The sequence below is a fragment of the Anneissia japonica genome, unplaced genomic scaffold (assembly GCF_011630105.1).
Source record: "Anneissia japonica isolate Jap-2015-1 unplaced genomic scaffold, ASM1163010v1 scaffold1883_len165119_cov152, whole genome shotgun sequence".
Classification (NCBI taxonomy): Eukaryota; Metazoa; Echinodermata; class Crinoidea; order Comatulida; family Comatulidae; genus Anneissia; species Anneissia japonica.
The window spans coordinates 12740-28534 of NW_022702141.1; the positions used below are offsets into that span (position 1 = coordinate 12740).

The 15795-nt window shown below is 34.7% G+C and overlaps 1 protein-coding gene across 1 annotated transcript; it reads left to right on the forward strand.

Annotated features, from left to right (window-relative positions):
- Nucleotides 1-1560: 1560 nt before the first annotated feature.
- LOC117103793 (DNA excision repair protein ERCC-6-like) lies at nt 1561-15251 on the forward strand. Its single transcript, XM_033244414.1, has 16 exons — nt 1561-1698; nt 2367-2550; nt 3250-3387; nt 4696-4848; nt 5023-5158; nt 5676-5846; nt 7018-7194; nt 7500-7712; nt 7912-8127; nt 8956-9063; nt 9395-9609; nt 10164-11023; nt 11312-11431; nt 11754-11946; nt 12215-12269; nt 13041-15251. Exons 2-16 carry the CDS (start codon nt 2420-2422, stop codon nt 13431-13433), a joined length of 3279 nt encoding a protein of 1092 aa, XP_033100305.1. The 5' UTR covers nt 1561-1698; nt 2367-2419; the 3' UTR covers nt 13434-15251.
- Nucleotides 15252-15795: the final 544 nt, after the last annotated feature.

Consider the following 15795-nt stretch of genomic DNA (forward strand, 5'->3'; position numbering starts at 1 on the left):
TTCTTTCACTAAATGACTAATAGAAATTCTTAAAGATTTTGATAATGGAATATTGGGTTTTTGTTTTGTTTTGTAGATCAACAAAAGAAGAAATTAATCACATTGACAAGGTGATGAGAAGCATCGTCCTACCAAGTGGAAACAGCTATGGAAACAAAGATGCTCACAGGACCCTTGTCTCCATTAAAAGCCAGAAAGAATTGAAGGTACAGTGTTGAGTATTACCAAATATTCCATAGTAAAATGATTATGTTTCACAAGAAAAAAAGATATGATGATGGTGGCGGCATTAATGGTTCATCAAGGTAAGATTAAAGGGCTGTGGGGCCTGGGGCTGTAATTGCAAGTGGGCCTAAATACTCTGTGGCTAAAACATAATACAAGATTTTCTGTGATTTTTCCTGGGGTTTGGGGGGCCTACTTTTCCCCATTGGCACCTGTAGGCCTGTGACCGGCATCACACAAGCCCAGTGGTTGATTGTACAAGGACTTGGTTGCGGTGAGGGCATTGATGATGGTAGTAGTTTTGGAAGTGGTGATGGAATTAATGATGGTGCTGATGGCACTCTGCTTCCTGAGGAGTATTCCATATTACAGCCAGTTGGTATTTGAACCTACCAGTTACCCACTTCTACAGTACACTGTAGTTTCGAATACAATGAGTTGCATAATCTATCGTTTTACTCATTTTTATATTTTGGTAAATAAACTTTTAATTGATTATTGATGTTGTCTACCATTGCAGAATAAGCAGTTGAAGAAGCTGAGATCAAGACATCGTTACCTGTTGGCAACCCTTAGTGGAACACCAGAAGGACTTGAGGAAGACTCATCTCAAAATGACGATCAAGAGCAAGGTAAGATATACACACAACTTTTTGTAGCACAGTCTAGATGAACATCTACAATGTCATGGTAAGAAAACTCGGTCCAGACATACGTGGCGCCCTTCTCTTTCCGTTTAAATGTTGGAAACTTTATCATTAATCAGAGGCCGGTCATAGGCTTCTGCGCATTTGTGTCTGTCTGTAAGTAAACATACTAAAATCACATAGAAACAGTGATGATTTTGAATTGGTGAAAATGAAGGATTACAAAACAAAATAAAAAATATACTATAATAATTATGGATCATAACTTTTTAATCCAGAGGAGGAAAGCTTCAACATCCTGAGAGGCTTGCTGACTGGCGATGGCCAATCAACAACAGCTACTAAGGAGACTGAAGAGGAGCGATTAATTCGTCTAGGAGAGATGACCCCATTTGGCACCACTGTACAACCGACAAAACCACAACCAACGGAACCCCCTCCACTGACAGACTTTGAGAAGTACATGCTAGAACAAGTTGAGCTTGCATCAAAGAAAAAGAGCCTCCATGGAAGAAAGAAAGGAGTCAAGAGAAAAGGGAATAATAATAACCAGAAAGAAATTATCAAAAAGAAATTAAAAAACGACATGAATGAAGTTAAGAGGTTGGAAAAGGTGAAGGAGAAAGAAGATGTTGGCAGTGATCCTGTGAGCTCAGAAGAGGAATTCAAACCAACCATGGATCAGTATTACTCTGGCAGCAGTTTTAAAAGAGATGCAATGTCTTCAAAGGATATGCGGCCAAATTGGCAAAGTGACTCAGAAATGAGTGCTTTGAATCGAGTGACTACAGCCCAGATCCAGAAGACTGGCAGTCATCAGATAATGGTAAGTATATGATTTTTTTAAAAACCTTATTTATGGAGGGCGACCCTTCTAGCGTAACCAGTAGGGTCGGCTGATATTCATTGGCCCTCGTAAGCAAATGAAATAATGTGATGCTTTTATCAGCGAAGTCTCTTTATGAGGCTTAGGGAGTGGAGTTGTTCCTGCTGCTGCTGTCACAGGAATTGAACCCAGGACCCTGGCATTAGAAGGCAAGTGTCTTTACCACTAAGCTATTCAACTTCATTCTAAATGTATCTGCAAAGAATATAAATAACATTTTTATTTGTGCGTCTGGTTGCAATTTTCAATAGAAATTTGATATACTTTGTTGCAATCAAGTGCATGAAAATTGTTTTTCTAGGCTTAATATAACATTGCACTGATGCATATTGTTCATTAACATTACATAACTGTCAAGTGTGTGGCTCTATCCTAGAGATTCTACTACTATAAATATAAATGGAGATAAATGTCCAAAGTCGCTACAGTTTTTTCACTGCAATTGTTATTCTGCATATCTGTCCCTATAATGCAATTGAGAAAGCTTCCCGATTCAAAAGATCAATCAACGTTGCTGTAAGCTGTTAAGGATAGCATGCAGCGATTTTATGGAAACCAGTTTTTAGTTTCTTGAAGATGTATAATAAATCAATGATACTTTTTTTCAGATGCTTACTCAACTTACAAATATTTTGAAAAGTCAAAGAAAAAGAAATCTCCAATGTTGGCTAGACAACTTAAAAAAGCAAGTGGCACAAAGAGGAAGCTTAAGACATCAAAAAAGAGCGAAAAAAAGAGGACTTACAAAACTCGGGATGATGGAGACAAGTCCGTCTTTTATAAACGACTCAAGTAGGTGTAGAGTTAATCTAAATTTAATGATCTATTATATAAAATATAATATTGAATTAGATTAGTTTAAGCGGTCATTTACAACTATCAGCATTTTCGCAAGTATACAATCTTTTTCGGTACCCCTCCCTTCCCTCTGAAAGTGTGCATAAAAAATGTTGATTTAGCAAAATCAAAATTTTTCGTTTTATTGCGAAGTCAACTAAAGTACTGTAAAAGGTTAAATCAAAATGTAAGTAGCCATGGTTGTATTATAATTGGTCATAAACATCTATTATTTTAAATTTTGCATGTTACTTTAAATCAACATTTTCATGTATATATATAGAAGTATCTATACAAATTTGTCAGCATCCTCCCCCTAGCATACTGTTTGTACACTTGTGAAAATAATGAAAATTGTGAACGACCCCTAATTTGATTTGTATCCTTTTGCCTATTATATTTATGCTCTTTTACTGACATCATTTGTGTAAAACTTGGAAGAATTTTATCTATTAAGTTTCAAATTTTTAGTCTATATATTAACTAAAGAAATAACATTGTAGTATATTAACACTTAGTATGAGTATTGTATATTATTGTATTACCAATTCATGTTCACCTTTAGTTCAATTGTTTTTTACGAAACACTGTAAAATACATTGATATTGTGATAACAGATAATTAAGAATGTATTTTGATTTATTTTCTGTGCAGAGAAAACAAGCTAGCTAGACTGAGAGAGAAGCAAGCCAAAATTGAGCAGGGTGAGTTAGATAGTGACCTGGATCAGGGAAATGCTAGTTTTGAGGGAGGGTGGAAGTTACCACAGAGGATCTGGAAAAAGCTATACAGGTAGGTCACTGTCTTTTCCGATGTTGATAGTGATAATGATGCTAATACCAATGATATAATAACAATAATGATGGTGGTATTGTTGATGATGATAACAACAAAGATAACACACACAATGACAATGATGGTGATGGTGATAAATATGATGATCTTCATGATGACGATGATGATCATGACTAAGGTTGATTTGCGTAACGACTACTAGTACTACTAGTACTACTACTGCTACTGCTGCACCACCACTGCCACCGCTGCCACCAATTCAGTGCATCACCAGCACCACCTATTAAGTGCAGATATCTGTTAGCTCAATATACCACAGCTATTCTAGCCATATGTAGAAAGATTATCTACATATAATTCATAATTTTATTTCACCCAAAACATAATAATGAGTCTGGTAGGCAAAAAGGGAACATGTCCCTGTACAAGATGTCTACCAGAGAAACATTGATAAAAGTAAAAACATAATAATAATAATAATAATAATAATAATAATAATAATAATAATAATAATAATAATAACAACAATTGTAACAATAACAATAAGAATAATAATAATAATAATAATAATAATAATAATAATAATAATAATAATAGTAATAATAATAATAATAATAATATAATAACAAGAAAAATTATATATATAAAAAATATAAAAAAATAAATAAATAAATAAAAAATCTACATTTTATTGTTTCACCACTATTTCCTCTCTAGAGTAATAAATTTAGTTGTATGCGTCGTCTATTATATTGCCCTGCAGGGTTGTAGATGTAGAAAATGAAGGGTAGGTGATAGACATTTCAAGGGAGGGCAGATGATTAAACTAATGAACTCCAAATAATAAGAGTGAATTAATAAGGGTGGGTGGAGGGCCATGAAATTTGCTTTAGACTGGGTGGATAACTTCAAGGCTGGGTGGCCCCTGCCCAACACAACTACATCCTTGGTCCTGTACTTCTATTATTAAAATGTTTAATTTTTCCTACATCTATCATTTGGCATTCAGTGGACCATTTAAAAGTGTCAATCAAACTTAATAACTGACCAATCAGAACAGGGCAACTTAACAACTGACCAATCAGAACAGGGCAAATTAACAACTGACCAATCAGAACAGGGCTAGGAATATACGCGTGTCTAACAAGCACACGTGTTGTCCCACAAATGCACGTGGCTTCGTAATGTTTAACACTGTCGTTTTGTGGGACTTTATAGCAACGTCCAAGGAACAGGAACAGGGCTTAGTGGAAAGGTTCTTCATCCACAAGCATATTTTATACTTAGCTTCTTGTATCGTAATAGATATCAGCAAACAGGTGTGAAGTGGCTTTGGGAGCTACATCAGCAGGAGTGTGGTGGAATTGTGGGTGATGAGATGGGCCTAGGAAAAACAATCCAGATTATTACATTCTTAGCTGGATTACAGTACAGTAAACTCTACAACAAGAATTTAAGGTAAATCATCAATAATGCCATCATATTTTGCATACGTTAACCTTATTTCTTCGCTTCATCTTAGCTTACTCGCAGCCAAGCTGTAGTTTCAGATTTGTGGTAGCAGAAGAGTGATGGTGGTTCGAATCTTTCATCTTATGTTATTGCTATCACTTTTAAATGATTAATTTTCAGCTATAATGGATTAGGACCGGTCATTATTATCTGTCCTACAACTGTGATGCATCAGTGGTTGAAAGAGTTCCACACTTGGTGGCCTGAGTTCAGAGTGGCAATTCTACATGATTCTGGATCATTCCAAGGATCCAAGGTAAAAAATACCCTCCATATACTCAAAAGATATGTGACAAAGACAAGCCAAATCATTCACTCCTCGCAAAATTCAATTTTTAGTTAAATAATACAGGGTTAAACAGTAAAATAAAAGTTATAAAATGGTGAAAGAATAATTTAAATCTGACATTTTGTTGTGAAGTTACAGGGGTTTAATCATACAGCTGTTTAAATTACAGTATTTGAGAAATCAGCCTTCAAAGTTTACAATTTTGGGGAATTCTCAGGCAGATACCATCACTGAATCCTTACAAAATTTTTAATCGGAAAAATAAATATTATTCTGGATCTTCTCACAACATAGATAGTCTACTTAGTGAATACTTACCTGGGTAAACCAACAAATTGCCTATTCTTTCACACACATGAGAACACCCCTCAAAAAAGAAAATTTGTCAGTTTATCCAGGTATCGACTCATAGACTACCAACATCACCATTGACTTGCTTAATTTATTCTCTAATAATTTGTTATTATTTTTTTTATATTCGTAGGCTAGTCTCGTCCAAGATATAGTCAAGACTCACAGCATTCTGGTGACTTCATATTCTGGTGCTCGTCTGAATAAAGACATCCTTCTAAGACATAAGTGGCATTATGTAGTTCTGGACGAAGGTCACAAGATACGCAACCCAAATGCTGAGGTGACTGTTGTCTGTAAGCAGGTAAGTTTAAATCACGGATCATCACCAGTTAATGAAAAGTTACTTTTGGGCAACCCTGTTTTTGTTTTGTGGGTTTTGGTCAACATTATTTTAACCAGAGTTTACTTTTCTTTTAATTTCTGTAAATTCATTTTTTGTGAATAATAAAAATATATAAAATATGAAATGAAATGAGGCTTGTCATCCCAAAAGCAAGCATACTGTTACTAATTGTTACTAACAGAGTAATTAGCATAAAAATGTGGCAGTATTGGTGTTTGGTGGTCGCTATATGGACATATGAGGCATGTTGTGGCAAAATGGCTAAGTTGTAGCAAAAATTGAAATTCAAGTTATTGGTATTTTCAGGTACCTGAGTATGTGATCTTTAAAATGAGGGGTCATTCATTGAAATTGGATATTTCAAGCCTAAGTTATTGGAAAGTGAATGTACAGTAGAATCTTAATCTAAGATAAACATGATTTTGAGTAATTTACTTTCAAAGTTATTTGTGCATACACTATTTAATAGAATGAACTATCAAAATAACAATAAATAAACAATTTCTTGACCACTTCCAGAACTGATACTTTGAGATTATAAGACATTAATCTGTTGATTTATAGTGAAAAAAAAATTTGGATTATTAGGCAATTTTTTGAGCTCCCATATTTTATAGCTCATTTACTCAATACTGGCCTGTGCGACAACTTAACCATTTTGCCACGACATGCCTCATATGGCTCAGTAGTATGGAGCTTTTTCAAAAAACCAAAAGGTCCACTGATTAATCTCAGATAAGATAATATCATACAACCTCCAAGCACGATGGTGTGCATTTCGATACTTGGAGTATGTATTATACTCTCTTTTGTGGCAGTATTGTATACAGTAAAGAAGCTATAATACCTTTACTCATAATTTTGGTAATAATAAGTGGATTGCAGTAAATGACCTGTCATTTTACAGCTTATAATGCAGAGAATAAGAATATATTTAAAAGTCAGATCATCAATGCTGGTTTCATGGATGGTAAGCCTCAAATATATATAATACAAGTAAAAGTTAGGAATATATAATTGAAGTTATATAGATGCTATAGATGCTAAGCCTTCTATTTTGAAGTTAACAAAGATATATTACTTGCATACTGACTGACTATTCTTATTTTTGTGTTTATATTTTTTGAAGTTCCGAACCTGTCATCGTCTGATTCTCTCTGGTTCTCCAGTACAAAATAACCTCAAGGAACTCTGGTCCCTGATTGACTTTGTATTTCCTGGAAAACTTGGAACATTGCCAGATTTTATGGTGCAATTTTCAGTTCCTATCACCATGGGAGGCTATTCTAATGCCACAGCTGTCCAGGTAAAGGGTTCATCATAAATGAATAATTGCTATTTATTCCATAAGGAGTACTGTAGAACAAATATTATTGGGGACACCTTTGGAACCAAAAAAAAAAAGTGTAATAGGAGTATCCCCTAAATATAGGTTGGCCATATTGTTAAAATATATACTTTCCTTCATCATGTGGTCGAAAAATTGTCCCCTTAATAAGAGTATCCCAAAGTTCTACTGTAATTCATTATTTAGGAAAGTTAGTAGTACCATAGTGTGTTATTACACCATCCTTTTTGTAAGGTTATTAATGTTATGTACTCTTCGTTTAGGTGCAAACAGCGTATAAGTGTGCCTGCGTTCTCCGTGACACCATCAACCCATATCTCCTGCGAAGAATGAAAGAGGACGTCAAAAAAAGTATGCAACTTCCAGAAAAGAATGAACAGGTTTTGTTTTGCCGTCTGACAGCAGAACAAAGGTCAACTTACGAGGAATATCTCAAGTCAAAGGAGTGTCAGATGATCCTAAACAGGGACTACCAGGTAGGGGCAGTTATGAATAATAATACTAAAAAAAATTAATTAATTATTTTTTTGGAAACGCAAGTTATTACTTTGGTAATATAGTAATTTAATTGTTTTGAACATAACGAAGGTGAAGAACTTGCAAATACATTTCAATATTTCTCTTTAATATGTAAAAACTTAACATTGTCCTTAATGACATCTTCGTTTGTTGTAGGTTTTTGCTGGCTTGATTACCCTCCGCAAGATATGTAACCATCCTGACCTTAGCACTGGTGGTCCAAGAGACCCACTGGAGGGAGGTGAATCTTCGGACGAAAGCAATCAGTATGGGTACTGGAAAAGATCAGGCAAAATGATTGTCATCGAGTCCCTGCTGAAAATCTGGAAGGAACAAAACCACAAAGTGCTGCTGTTTTCACAGAGTAAGCAGGTAAGGATGAAATTGTTGTTAACATTATAGCTTATAAAGGTCAATTATGTTTTATTGAACTTAAAAATGTATCTAATCTGTGAAGTAACTTGTGAATCAGCCTCTCAAAGTGGTAGTAATAATTCCATTGTTTCCTTGAATTTGGTAAGGCTTGTTTCCAACATGGCAGAAAGCAAGGTTACAAAAAAAAGATACAGAGCATATAATAGTAATATAAATTATTTCCTCAACATGATATTTATTTTAACATGTTTACTGCTAGACAATTTTTTTTGTTTTGTCCCATGTGCCAAAACAAGTAACATACTTTTTTGAAATGTTATCAAGTCACATATCATCAAAATGGTGTGTGTAATGAATTGGCGGGAAAATTGTAGGGAACGAGTAAACTCGTCGCTGGCAATGGAACAGTAATTTCTATTGCCTCTGCTAAGAGCTAGTTTTTACATCTGCTTTTTGCATGGGTTGGTATATGTTCAGAGGACGCCCGACTCGTGCAATCTTCTGTACCCCCCCGCTACTTGTGCAATCTTCTGTACTACTGGCAACATAGCACAACAAACATACATATGTTATCTTCCGCGAACTATCAGCCATTAAGTCTGTGGTTCTACAATGTATAACAATAAAGTAATAAACGCTAGAATGTTACCCCAGTTTTGACGAGTATAGTCATCCTTAGCGCCCTCAGCAACACCATGTAGGATGGGTATACTCGTCACTGGCAGTGAACGTGTTAAGAAATTTGTTGTTGAAGTGTATCCTTTACTGTGAAGTTCAACAGAAGTAACTGTAGTTATATTGGACATGATTTGCAATGATTTTCAGATGTTGGATATTATGGAATACTTTGTGAAACATAAATACAATTACATGAGAATGGATGGCAGTATGAATATATCGTCACGGCAACCAGCTATTAACAAGTTCAACAATGTAAGTCTTTCTTACCACTGAATTAATGCTTTGTATGTTTCATACAATATAAAAATTAGATATTAATAGAGTATTAAGTTAAGTCATTGATTAAAATTAATGACAACTGTCTTCCATGATTTTTGCTGACTACTATTTCTGTCATTGAATGCAAAACCTCCTATATTCTACTGCCTAATCCTGCAGGCAGATTTTTACTATTATTTTTTTAATTTGTACAATTGTGGCATTGTAATAAATGTGTTTGTATTTTTACACTTTTAAATGCAACTTATAGATTACGAATTTAATGTTTTATTTCATTAATTTAAAGCTTTTATTTGTCTTGCAGGATCCATCAGTCTTTTTGTTCCTGTTAACCACAAGAGTCGGTGGACTTGGTGTCAACCTCACAAGTGCCAATAGAGTTGTAATCTTTGATCCAGACTGGAACCCAAGCACTGACATTCAGGCGAGAGAAAGAGCTTGGAGGATTGGTCAGAACAGACAGGTTACTGTGTACCGCTTGCTCACCACTGGAACTATTGAGGAAAAAATCTATCATAGGTATATGAGTTTGCTCTCTTTATGTTTAGATCTGTTAATTAGAAGCAGTTGGCACATCGGTTCTGGCTTGGACTCCCAACCTTGAGGTCAGGGGTTTGGAACTCCCGCTGTGCAAGTTGCTTGTGTCTTTGGGCAACGCACTGTATCTATGATTGTCTCTCTCTACCCAGGAGTATAAATAGGTACTAGGTAGGATGTTATGGCATTGAATGTACTAGTTCTGTGCGCCTAGTACAAGTGCACTACAAGATGCAGGGAGCAGAGAAGGTTGCATTTTGTGCTGGTTTGCCATTGTATGTTATCCAGTAAGCAGGGATAATAACATTCAGCACCTTTCTTTGATCATTCAATTTTGAATTGGTGCTATATAAATATTTGGTGGCATTATTATTAATTAGTGGGGGTTTTCTCCTAGCAATGCATTGACATAATACATCTTCCATATTTCTCTGAGTATCATTATAAAAAATTTATTTTCATGAGTTGCAGATGTTTGTTTTTTTTTATTTTTGTTTAGTTGTCTTTAAAAGATGTTTGTTCAATTTTATTTGCAGACAAATTTTTAAGCAGTTTTTGACCAACCGGGTACTGAAAGACCCAAAGCAGAGAAGGTTTTTCAAGTCCAATGATCTTTTTGAGTTATTTACACTTGGATCTGAGGACAGTGTACATGGAAATGAGACTAATGCATTGTTTGCTGGAACAGGAGCTAACATTGATTCTAAAGTGCCCGCCAAGTCATTGAGTACACAACCTCGTCCTGTGAAGCGTGAATCTGTCCTAAAGAAAACATTTAAGAAGTTTAAACCTCAAACAACTACCTCTAAGAAACTTTCCAAGCCACTTGATATCAACATTCCATCTGAAGGAACACAGAGAGAGGAAAGCAAGTCCAACCATGTTATATCTTCCAACACACAGGTAGATTCTAATGTGATAAATGATCCACACAACTCTTATGGTGGAAATAATGACAGTTCAGATTTTACTTGCAATGTTAAGAAAGCTGATGAACCAGCCAGGACAATAAACATTGACGAGAAGAATGAAAATGCTGCAGATATAAATAAATCATATGACAGCAATGATAATCCTAAAGACAAGGTGTCACTTCAGCAAAACAATGAGCACAGCCCATTGAGAGCACCCTCTAACGAACAAGAAGACAAGGGAGTAGATACTAAAGAGGACAAACACAGCCCATGCAGTTCACCCTTAAGCAAACCAGAAAACAAAGAGACAGTTCACCAAAATGAGGAAAATAGTCCATACAAACCGGAAGATATTACAGAGTGGAAAGCAAAGGAAATGAAGAAAATTGAAAAATTAAAGAAGAAACTTCTGAAACTACAAAATGAATCAAAGAAAAACAAGAAGTTGGAAAAGAAGAGAAAGAAAAAAGTGAAAGATGCAAGTAAGAAAAACACATACCCATTATTTTGATTCAACTGGTTACTTTTCGAATGCCAGCACCACAAAAATTATTATTATTACGACAAACAGTCCCTACTTCTTTTTTCATTCTTTATTCGCAAAACAATTGGTACAAAAGAAGGTAAACATTCTTAAATAATTTATGAATTATTACATAGATGGAGTAAATAAAATTAAAAGTTTATATTGCAGCTTTGCAACAACATATAAATATTGTCGGTGTATATTGATTACTTAAAATATTTATCTATTTATTGGCTTTCTTTAGGTCTAGAAGGCAAGAAGATAGCTTACTTATCTCGCCACAGTGTTTATCAGCAGGCAAATAATACTGAAGATTCTTCAAAACTGGATGATTATGTTCTTCAGAAGCTTTTCAAGAAAAATGGTGAGTTTAGCATCTGAGAACATTAATAGCCTATACATGTAAAATATATATAATATTTATATTTGTTATATATATCAATATTAAATAACAAAAATAATCAAAAAGTGAATTAAAAATCAATATACTTTACAGTATATGAATATTCGTTTATTTAAATATTTATACATTTATTTATATTTTTACAAAATGTGAATATTTGTTAACATGATTGATGAAAAATCATAGTTTACGTAATGAATTGATTATTCATATACATTTGTAAAGAATTATCAATTATGTTAATTTACTCATTACATGTATTTCTTTCGTAAATACCCTCTAGGTGTTCAAAGTGCAATGAAACACGATGTGATCATGGATTCTGCAAATCCTGATTACGTACTTGTTGAAAAAGAAGCTGAACGAGTTGCTAAGGAGGCAGCACTGGCTCTGAAGAGGTCTCGACGTCGTTGCATGCCAGCATCTTCAGGTATTCCAACATGGACAGGATCAGTTGGTGTTGCCAGGCCTGATAAGTAAGTATAAGAGAATAGAGCTTGGTTTCCATACAATTGCTACACGTTATTGCCAACAGCTTTCAGTGACACTGATTGGTCGGGGAGTGCAGCACAACGATTGCACTAAAAACACTGTAGTGACAGTGTAGTGATTTTAAGGAAGCCAGGCTGTAGTCGCCATTACCATGAAATTGATTACAATTATCATCATCATCATTTTCATTATTATTATTATTACATAATTATTCATTGTTTGTTTAAATATATTTTGTTTTAAATATTGCAGACCAAGGTTTGGTTTGAAGAAGAATAGCAAAGTTGCATCACCCGTGAAGAAGCAGGTAAATTAAATTATTTATTTTTTTACAACAGCATAGCGAGAGTGTTAATATAATAATTATTATAATAATTTAATTGTAACATCATCACTGTAACTCCCAAAATTATTTCCCTATTCCCAACCATTTTTCACAGTTTGCATGATATTTTTATATAGGCCTCCATGTACTTTAAGAATAATTGAAAAAATAAAACAAATCTCTATTGTGTGTTTCAAGTAGAGCTGACAGCTTGTGTCATTTGTTGGGGTTAGCACAGAGCTGACATCTTGGTTTTAAGATGGGCAAACGCTGTGCCTGTCTTGTGTTATAATGACATTTAGCAAATACTAATTTCTGTATCTCTGTTACTATATGATAGTAGGATAATTTCCTATGGATTTTTTGTGTAAGCGTCAGATAAATCTGGGCCATAGTGTAGTGTATTCACTCAACTACAAGCTGCAGTTTTACTCTGAAATGAGTTTTCAGGAGCTTGGAAAAAATATGCGCCTCAAGTGAATTTCATCATCATTCAATCCCTTAACCCCTAGTGGGGATGTTCAGACACTAATGATGTCTTGACAACCTCAGGCCACTGGGGTCTGGCAAATGACAATCATGTTCACTCTCGGATGTTGTCTTCCCATCTTTTCCTCTGTCTTCCTCCTCTCATTCTTCCTTCAACTGTGCCTTGTGGTTTTTACAAGGCAGTGTGATCTGCTAATGTGTCCGTATCACCAAGTGAGTTTATAGCTACGTAAAATGGAAAACTTGATCATTTTTTTCTTGCAGGAGGGTAAGCTTAAATTTGGCTCCAAGAAGCTCTTTAATGGTGCTATATCTGGTCACAGTTTCACAAAGACTTCAAAGAGTGACGGTGCTCTGCCATCATCTTCCGAACTTCTTTCAACCATGCGGGCTCGCAATAACATAACCGATGATGATGCCGTCGGTACCGTGCAATTAAACAACAAAGCAGCTCTTTTAAAGGACCTTCACACTTTCATCTCATTCCAAGCAAGCACCGATGGTCAGGCAACTACAGACGAGATCATGGACAAATTTAAGGACCGAATTCCGACACAAGATTCAGCCGTTTTCCGATCGTTATTGCGTGAAATATGCGACCTGCTTAAATTACCGAACGGCCATGCTGTGTGGCGCTTACGTCAAAGCTTTAGATAAATTTTAAATTTTATAAGTTATTTCATCAATCAAATATTGCATTGTTAGATATATACACGTCAGTGAAGCAATAATGAGCAATATGCTCAGAAGGCATTTTCATGTGGCTGTTTGCTCGATAACATGCTTGCCCTCAGATGATGAGATAAATGCTATATTGCCTTTATCCATTACATAATAAAGCCAGCCCTGCCACTAACATGAGCAACTGGTTAAATAAGGGCTTATGATTGGCCAATCCAGTTGTTGCATTAACATAACAAAAAAAAAATAATGAATGGATTTATTGCTCACCATTTTGTGAGGCAGGATCCACACTGAAAATTGTGCTTATGCGTTGAGCAAACTGTGGTTTTTAATTGGAGGGCAATCTGAATTTATATATATTTGCTTTCTTTTAAGAAAGAATTTTCTTTACATTGAAACAGATACATAAAAAATACCATTTCAATATTGTTTACATAGACTCTTAAATTTGCAGGCAAACACTATACAGATTTTTTTTGCAGAAAGAAATTTGTAAACAGAAAATGAATTGTTATTTCATCTGTATCGAATTGGAAGTTGTTTGCTTATTTGATCCTTTAAAATGAGGAATTGCTTGATTTTAAAATGTTGGAGGGGTTTCCCCATCTGAAACACAGAGGGTATATCTTTTAAGTAAACCACCTATTTCTCAGGATTATTTCAGCAATGAACAGCTCTCATTATGACATCATCATTCCCATATATGGGCAAAGCACAGATATTTGTCAAATATATTTGATAGTGTGGACAAAGCTTTAACATCAAGCATATTAAATTTTGGTACAGCAATTAAAGGTTAAAGGTTATTCATTTATATTGCGCAAAACACCAGAGTATCAACAATCATGTTATAAAGTAATTACGGGTAACTTAACGTTTCCTTTCACATTGACTATGACAGTTTAAAGTAAGTCGAGACATTTTTATACCTTGTTTCGCGAACTTTTTTTTTTTTAAAGATCGTCAGAGGAGATCGGAAAAAATTAAAATGAAATTTTGTTTTCTTATTTAGCAAAATGGGTTTGCCAAAAGCATCCAGATGGAAGAGGAAATAGAAAACTTTCATTGGTAAATGTAAACAGTGTAGTAATGGGATGGTTAAATGCTTTAAATATATATAAGGAAAAAATATATATATCTTATTTTTTTGGAGATTTTAAGGTAGCGGAGGGCATAATAAAAATAAAGAAAAATTTTTATTTTCTGAAATTTCCATTTTTTTGTGGGGACGGATCTGCTCATTGGCCATAAATAAAATTTTATTTTTATTTTAAATCATTACCATTGGCGGGTGATGGGTTTCGCTAAACAAAGTATAAAAAGTCTTGCCTAAGCTTAGAGGTTGGGGACATATAAACACTAGCTTATATGCAAATATTGTTAATGCATTTTGATTATAGTAGTATACAGTAGTTCAGAAGCATGTATAAATCCTGACCATTGTCAGACAAAAAATATACAGGGACAGTCGTTTGGAACACCTGACCCAAATGTCAGGAAATAGCTATAAAATCAGTAGGAGAATTTGTAATTATAATAATTTTTTAACCCAGAGACAGCTGGCCTGCAAATGCTATTTTGGGGCATTTAGAAGGGAAATAAATTAAATTTTGACACTTCAGGCCAAACCATGGTGGGCTGAGGTGGGTGTGGCCTGCCTGTCGAGAAAATGATTATACCACTGCTTAAAACACATTCATCAATTTACCTCACTCACTACAATATGGCCAGTAATTTTTGTAGTAATGAAAACCTATGTTCTTTGAAAATAAACTTCTCTCATCATTTTAACAAGTGTCACTGTCTTCATTATTTGATTACTATGTTATTATCTAACTTGGTTCATCAAGGTTGATGTGTGATTTTTGTATTAAGAAACGCAGAGTGTTTTTCTTACTACAGTATATTGATTATTATATGCTGACTACATTGATTCCAGGCATTTCATTGGTTAAAAGCCAAATAATTTCAGCCATGCCTTCTAATGCCTACAATCTGTATAGTGGTATATAAAACAAATATTTACTGGGTTCGTCTTGCGACATAGTAAAGCCTCCAGATCACCTCGAGCTATATTTTGAACTATGCTCCTCAACCCAGTAACTATTTGTGTACCATATAGTCCACCCTTCAAGACCACTATGGGACCTGAAACTTCGGGGTGGTTTTGTGGTTCGATCTCCATTTACAGGGTTAGCTATGTCTTATTTGGTCTTGAATTAGAGGGGTCTCGAAATTAGAGGAGTATCGAATTGGAGGGTGTAGTGTAGTTCACATAGACAGCATGTAACATTGCTCATCACTAAGGTTAGTGTGCTATTTTGTATTAATAAAA

Coding starts and splice junctions, on each gene's coding strand:
- LOC117103793 (XM_033244414.1), top strand. CDS start 2,420: ATGTTGGCTAGACAACTTAAAAAAGCAAGTGGCACAAAGAGGAAGCTT. Junction 8,128..8,955: donor TGTTTTCACAGAGTAAGCAG/GTAAGGATGAAA, acceptor AATGATTTTCAG/ATGTTGGATATTATGGAATA. Junction 11,024..11,311: donor GAAAAAAGTGAAAGATGCAA/GTAAGAAAAACA, acceptor GGCTTTCTTTAG/GTCTAGAAGGCAAGAAGATA.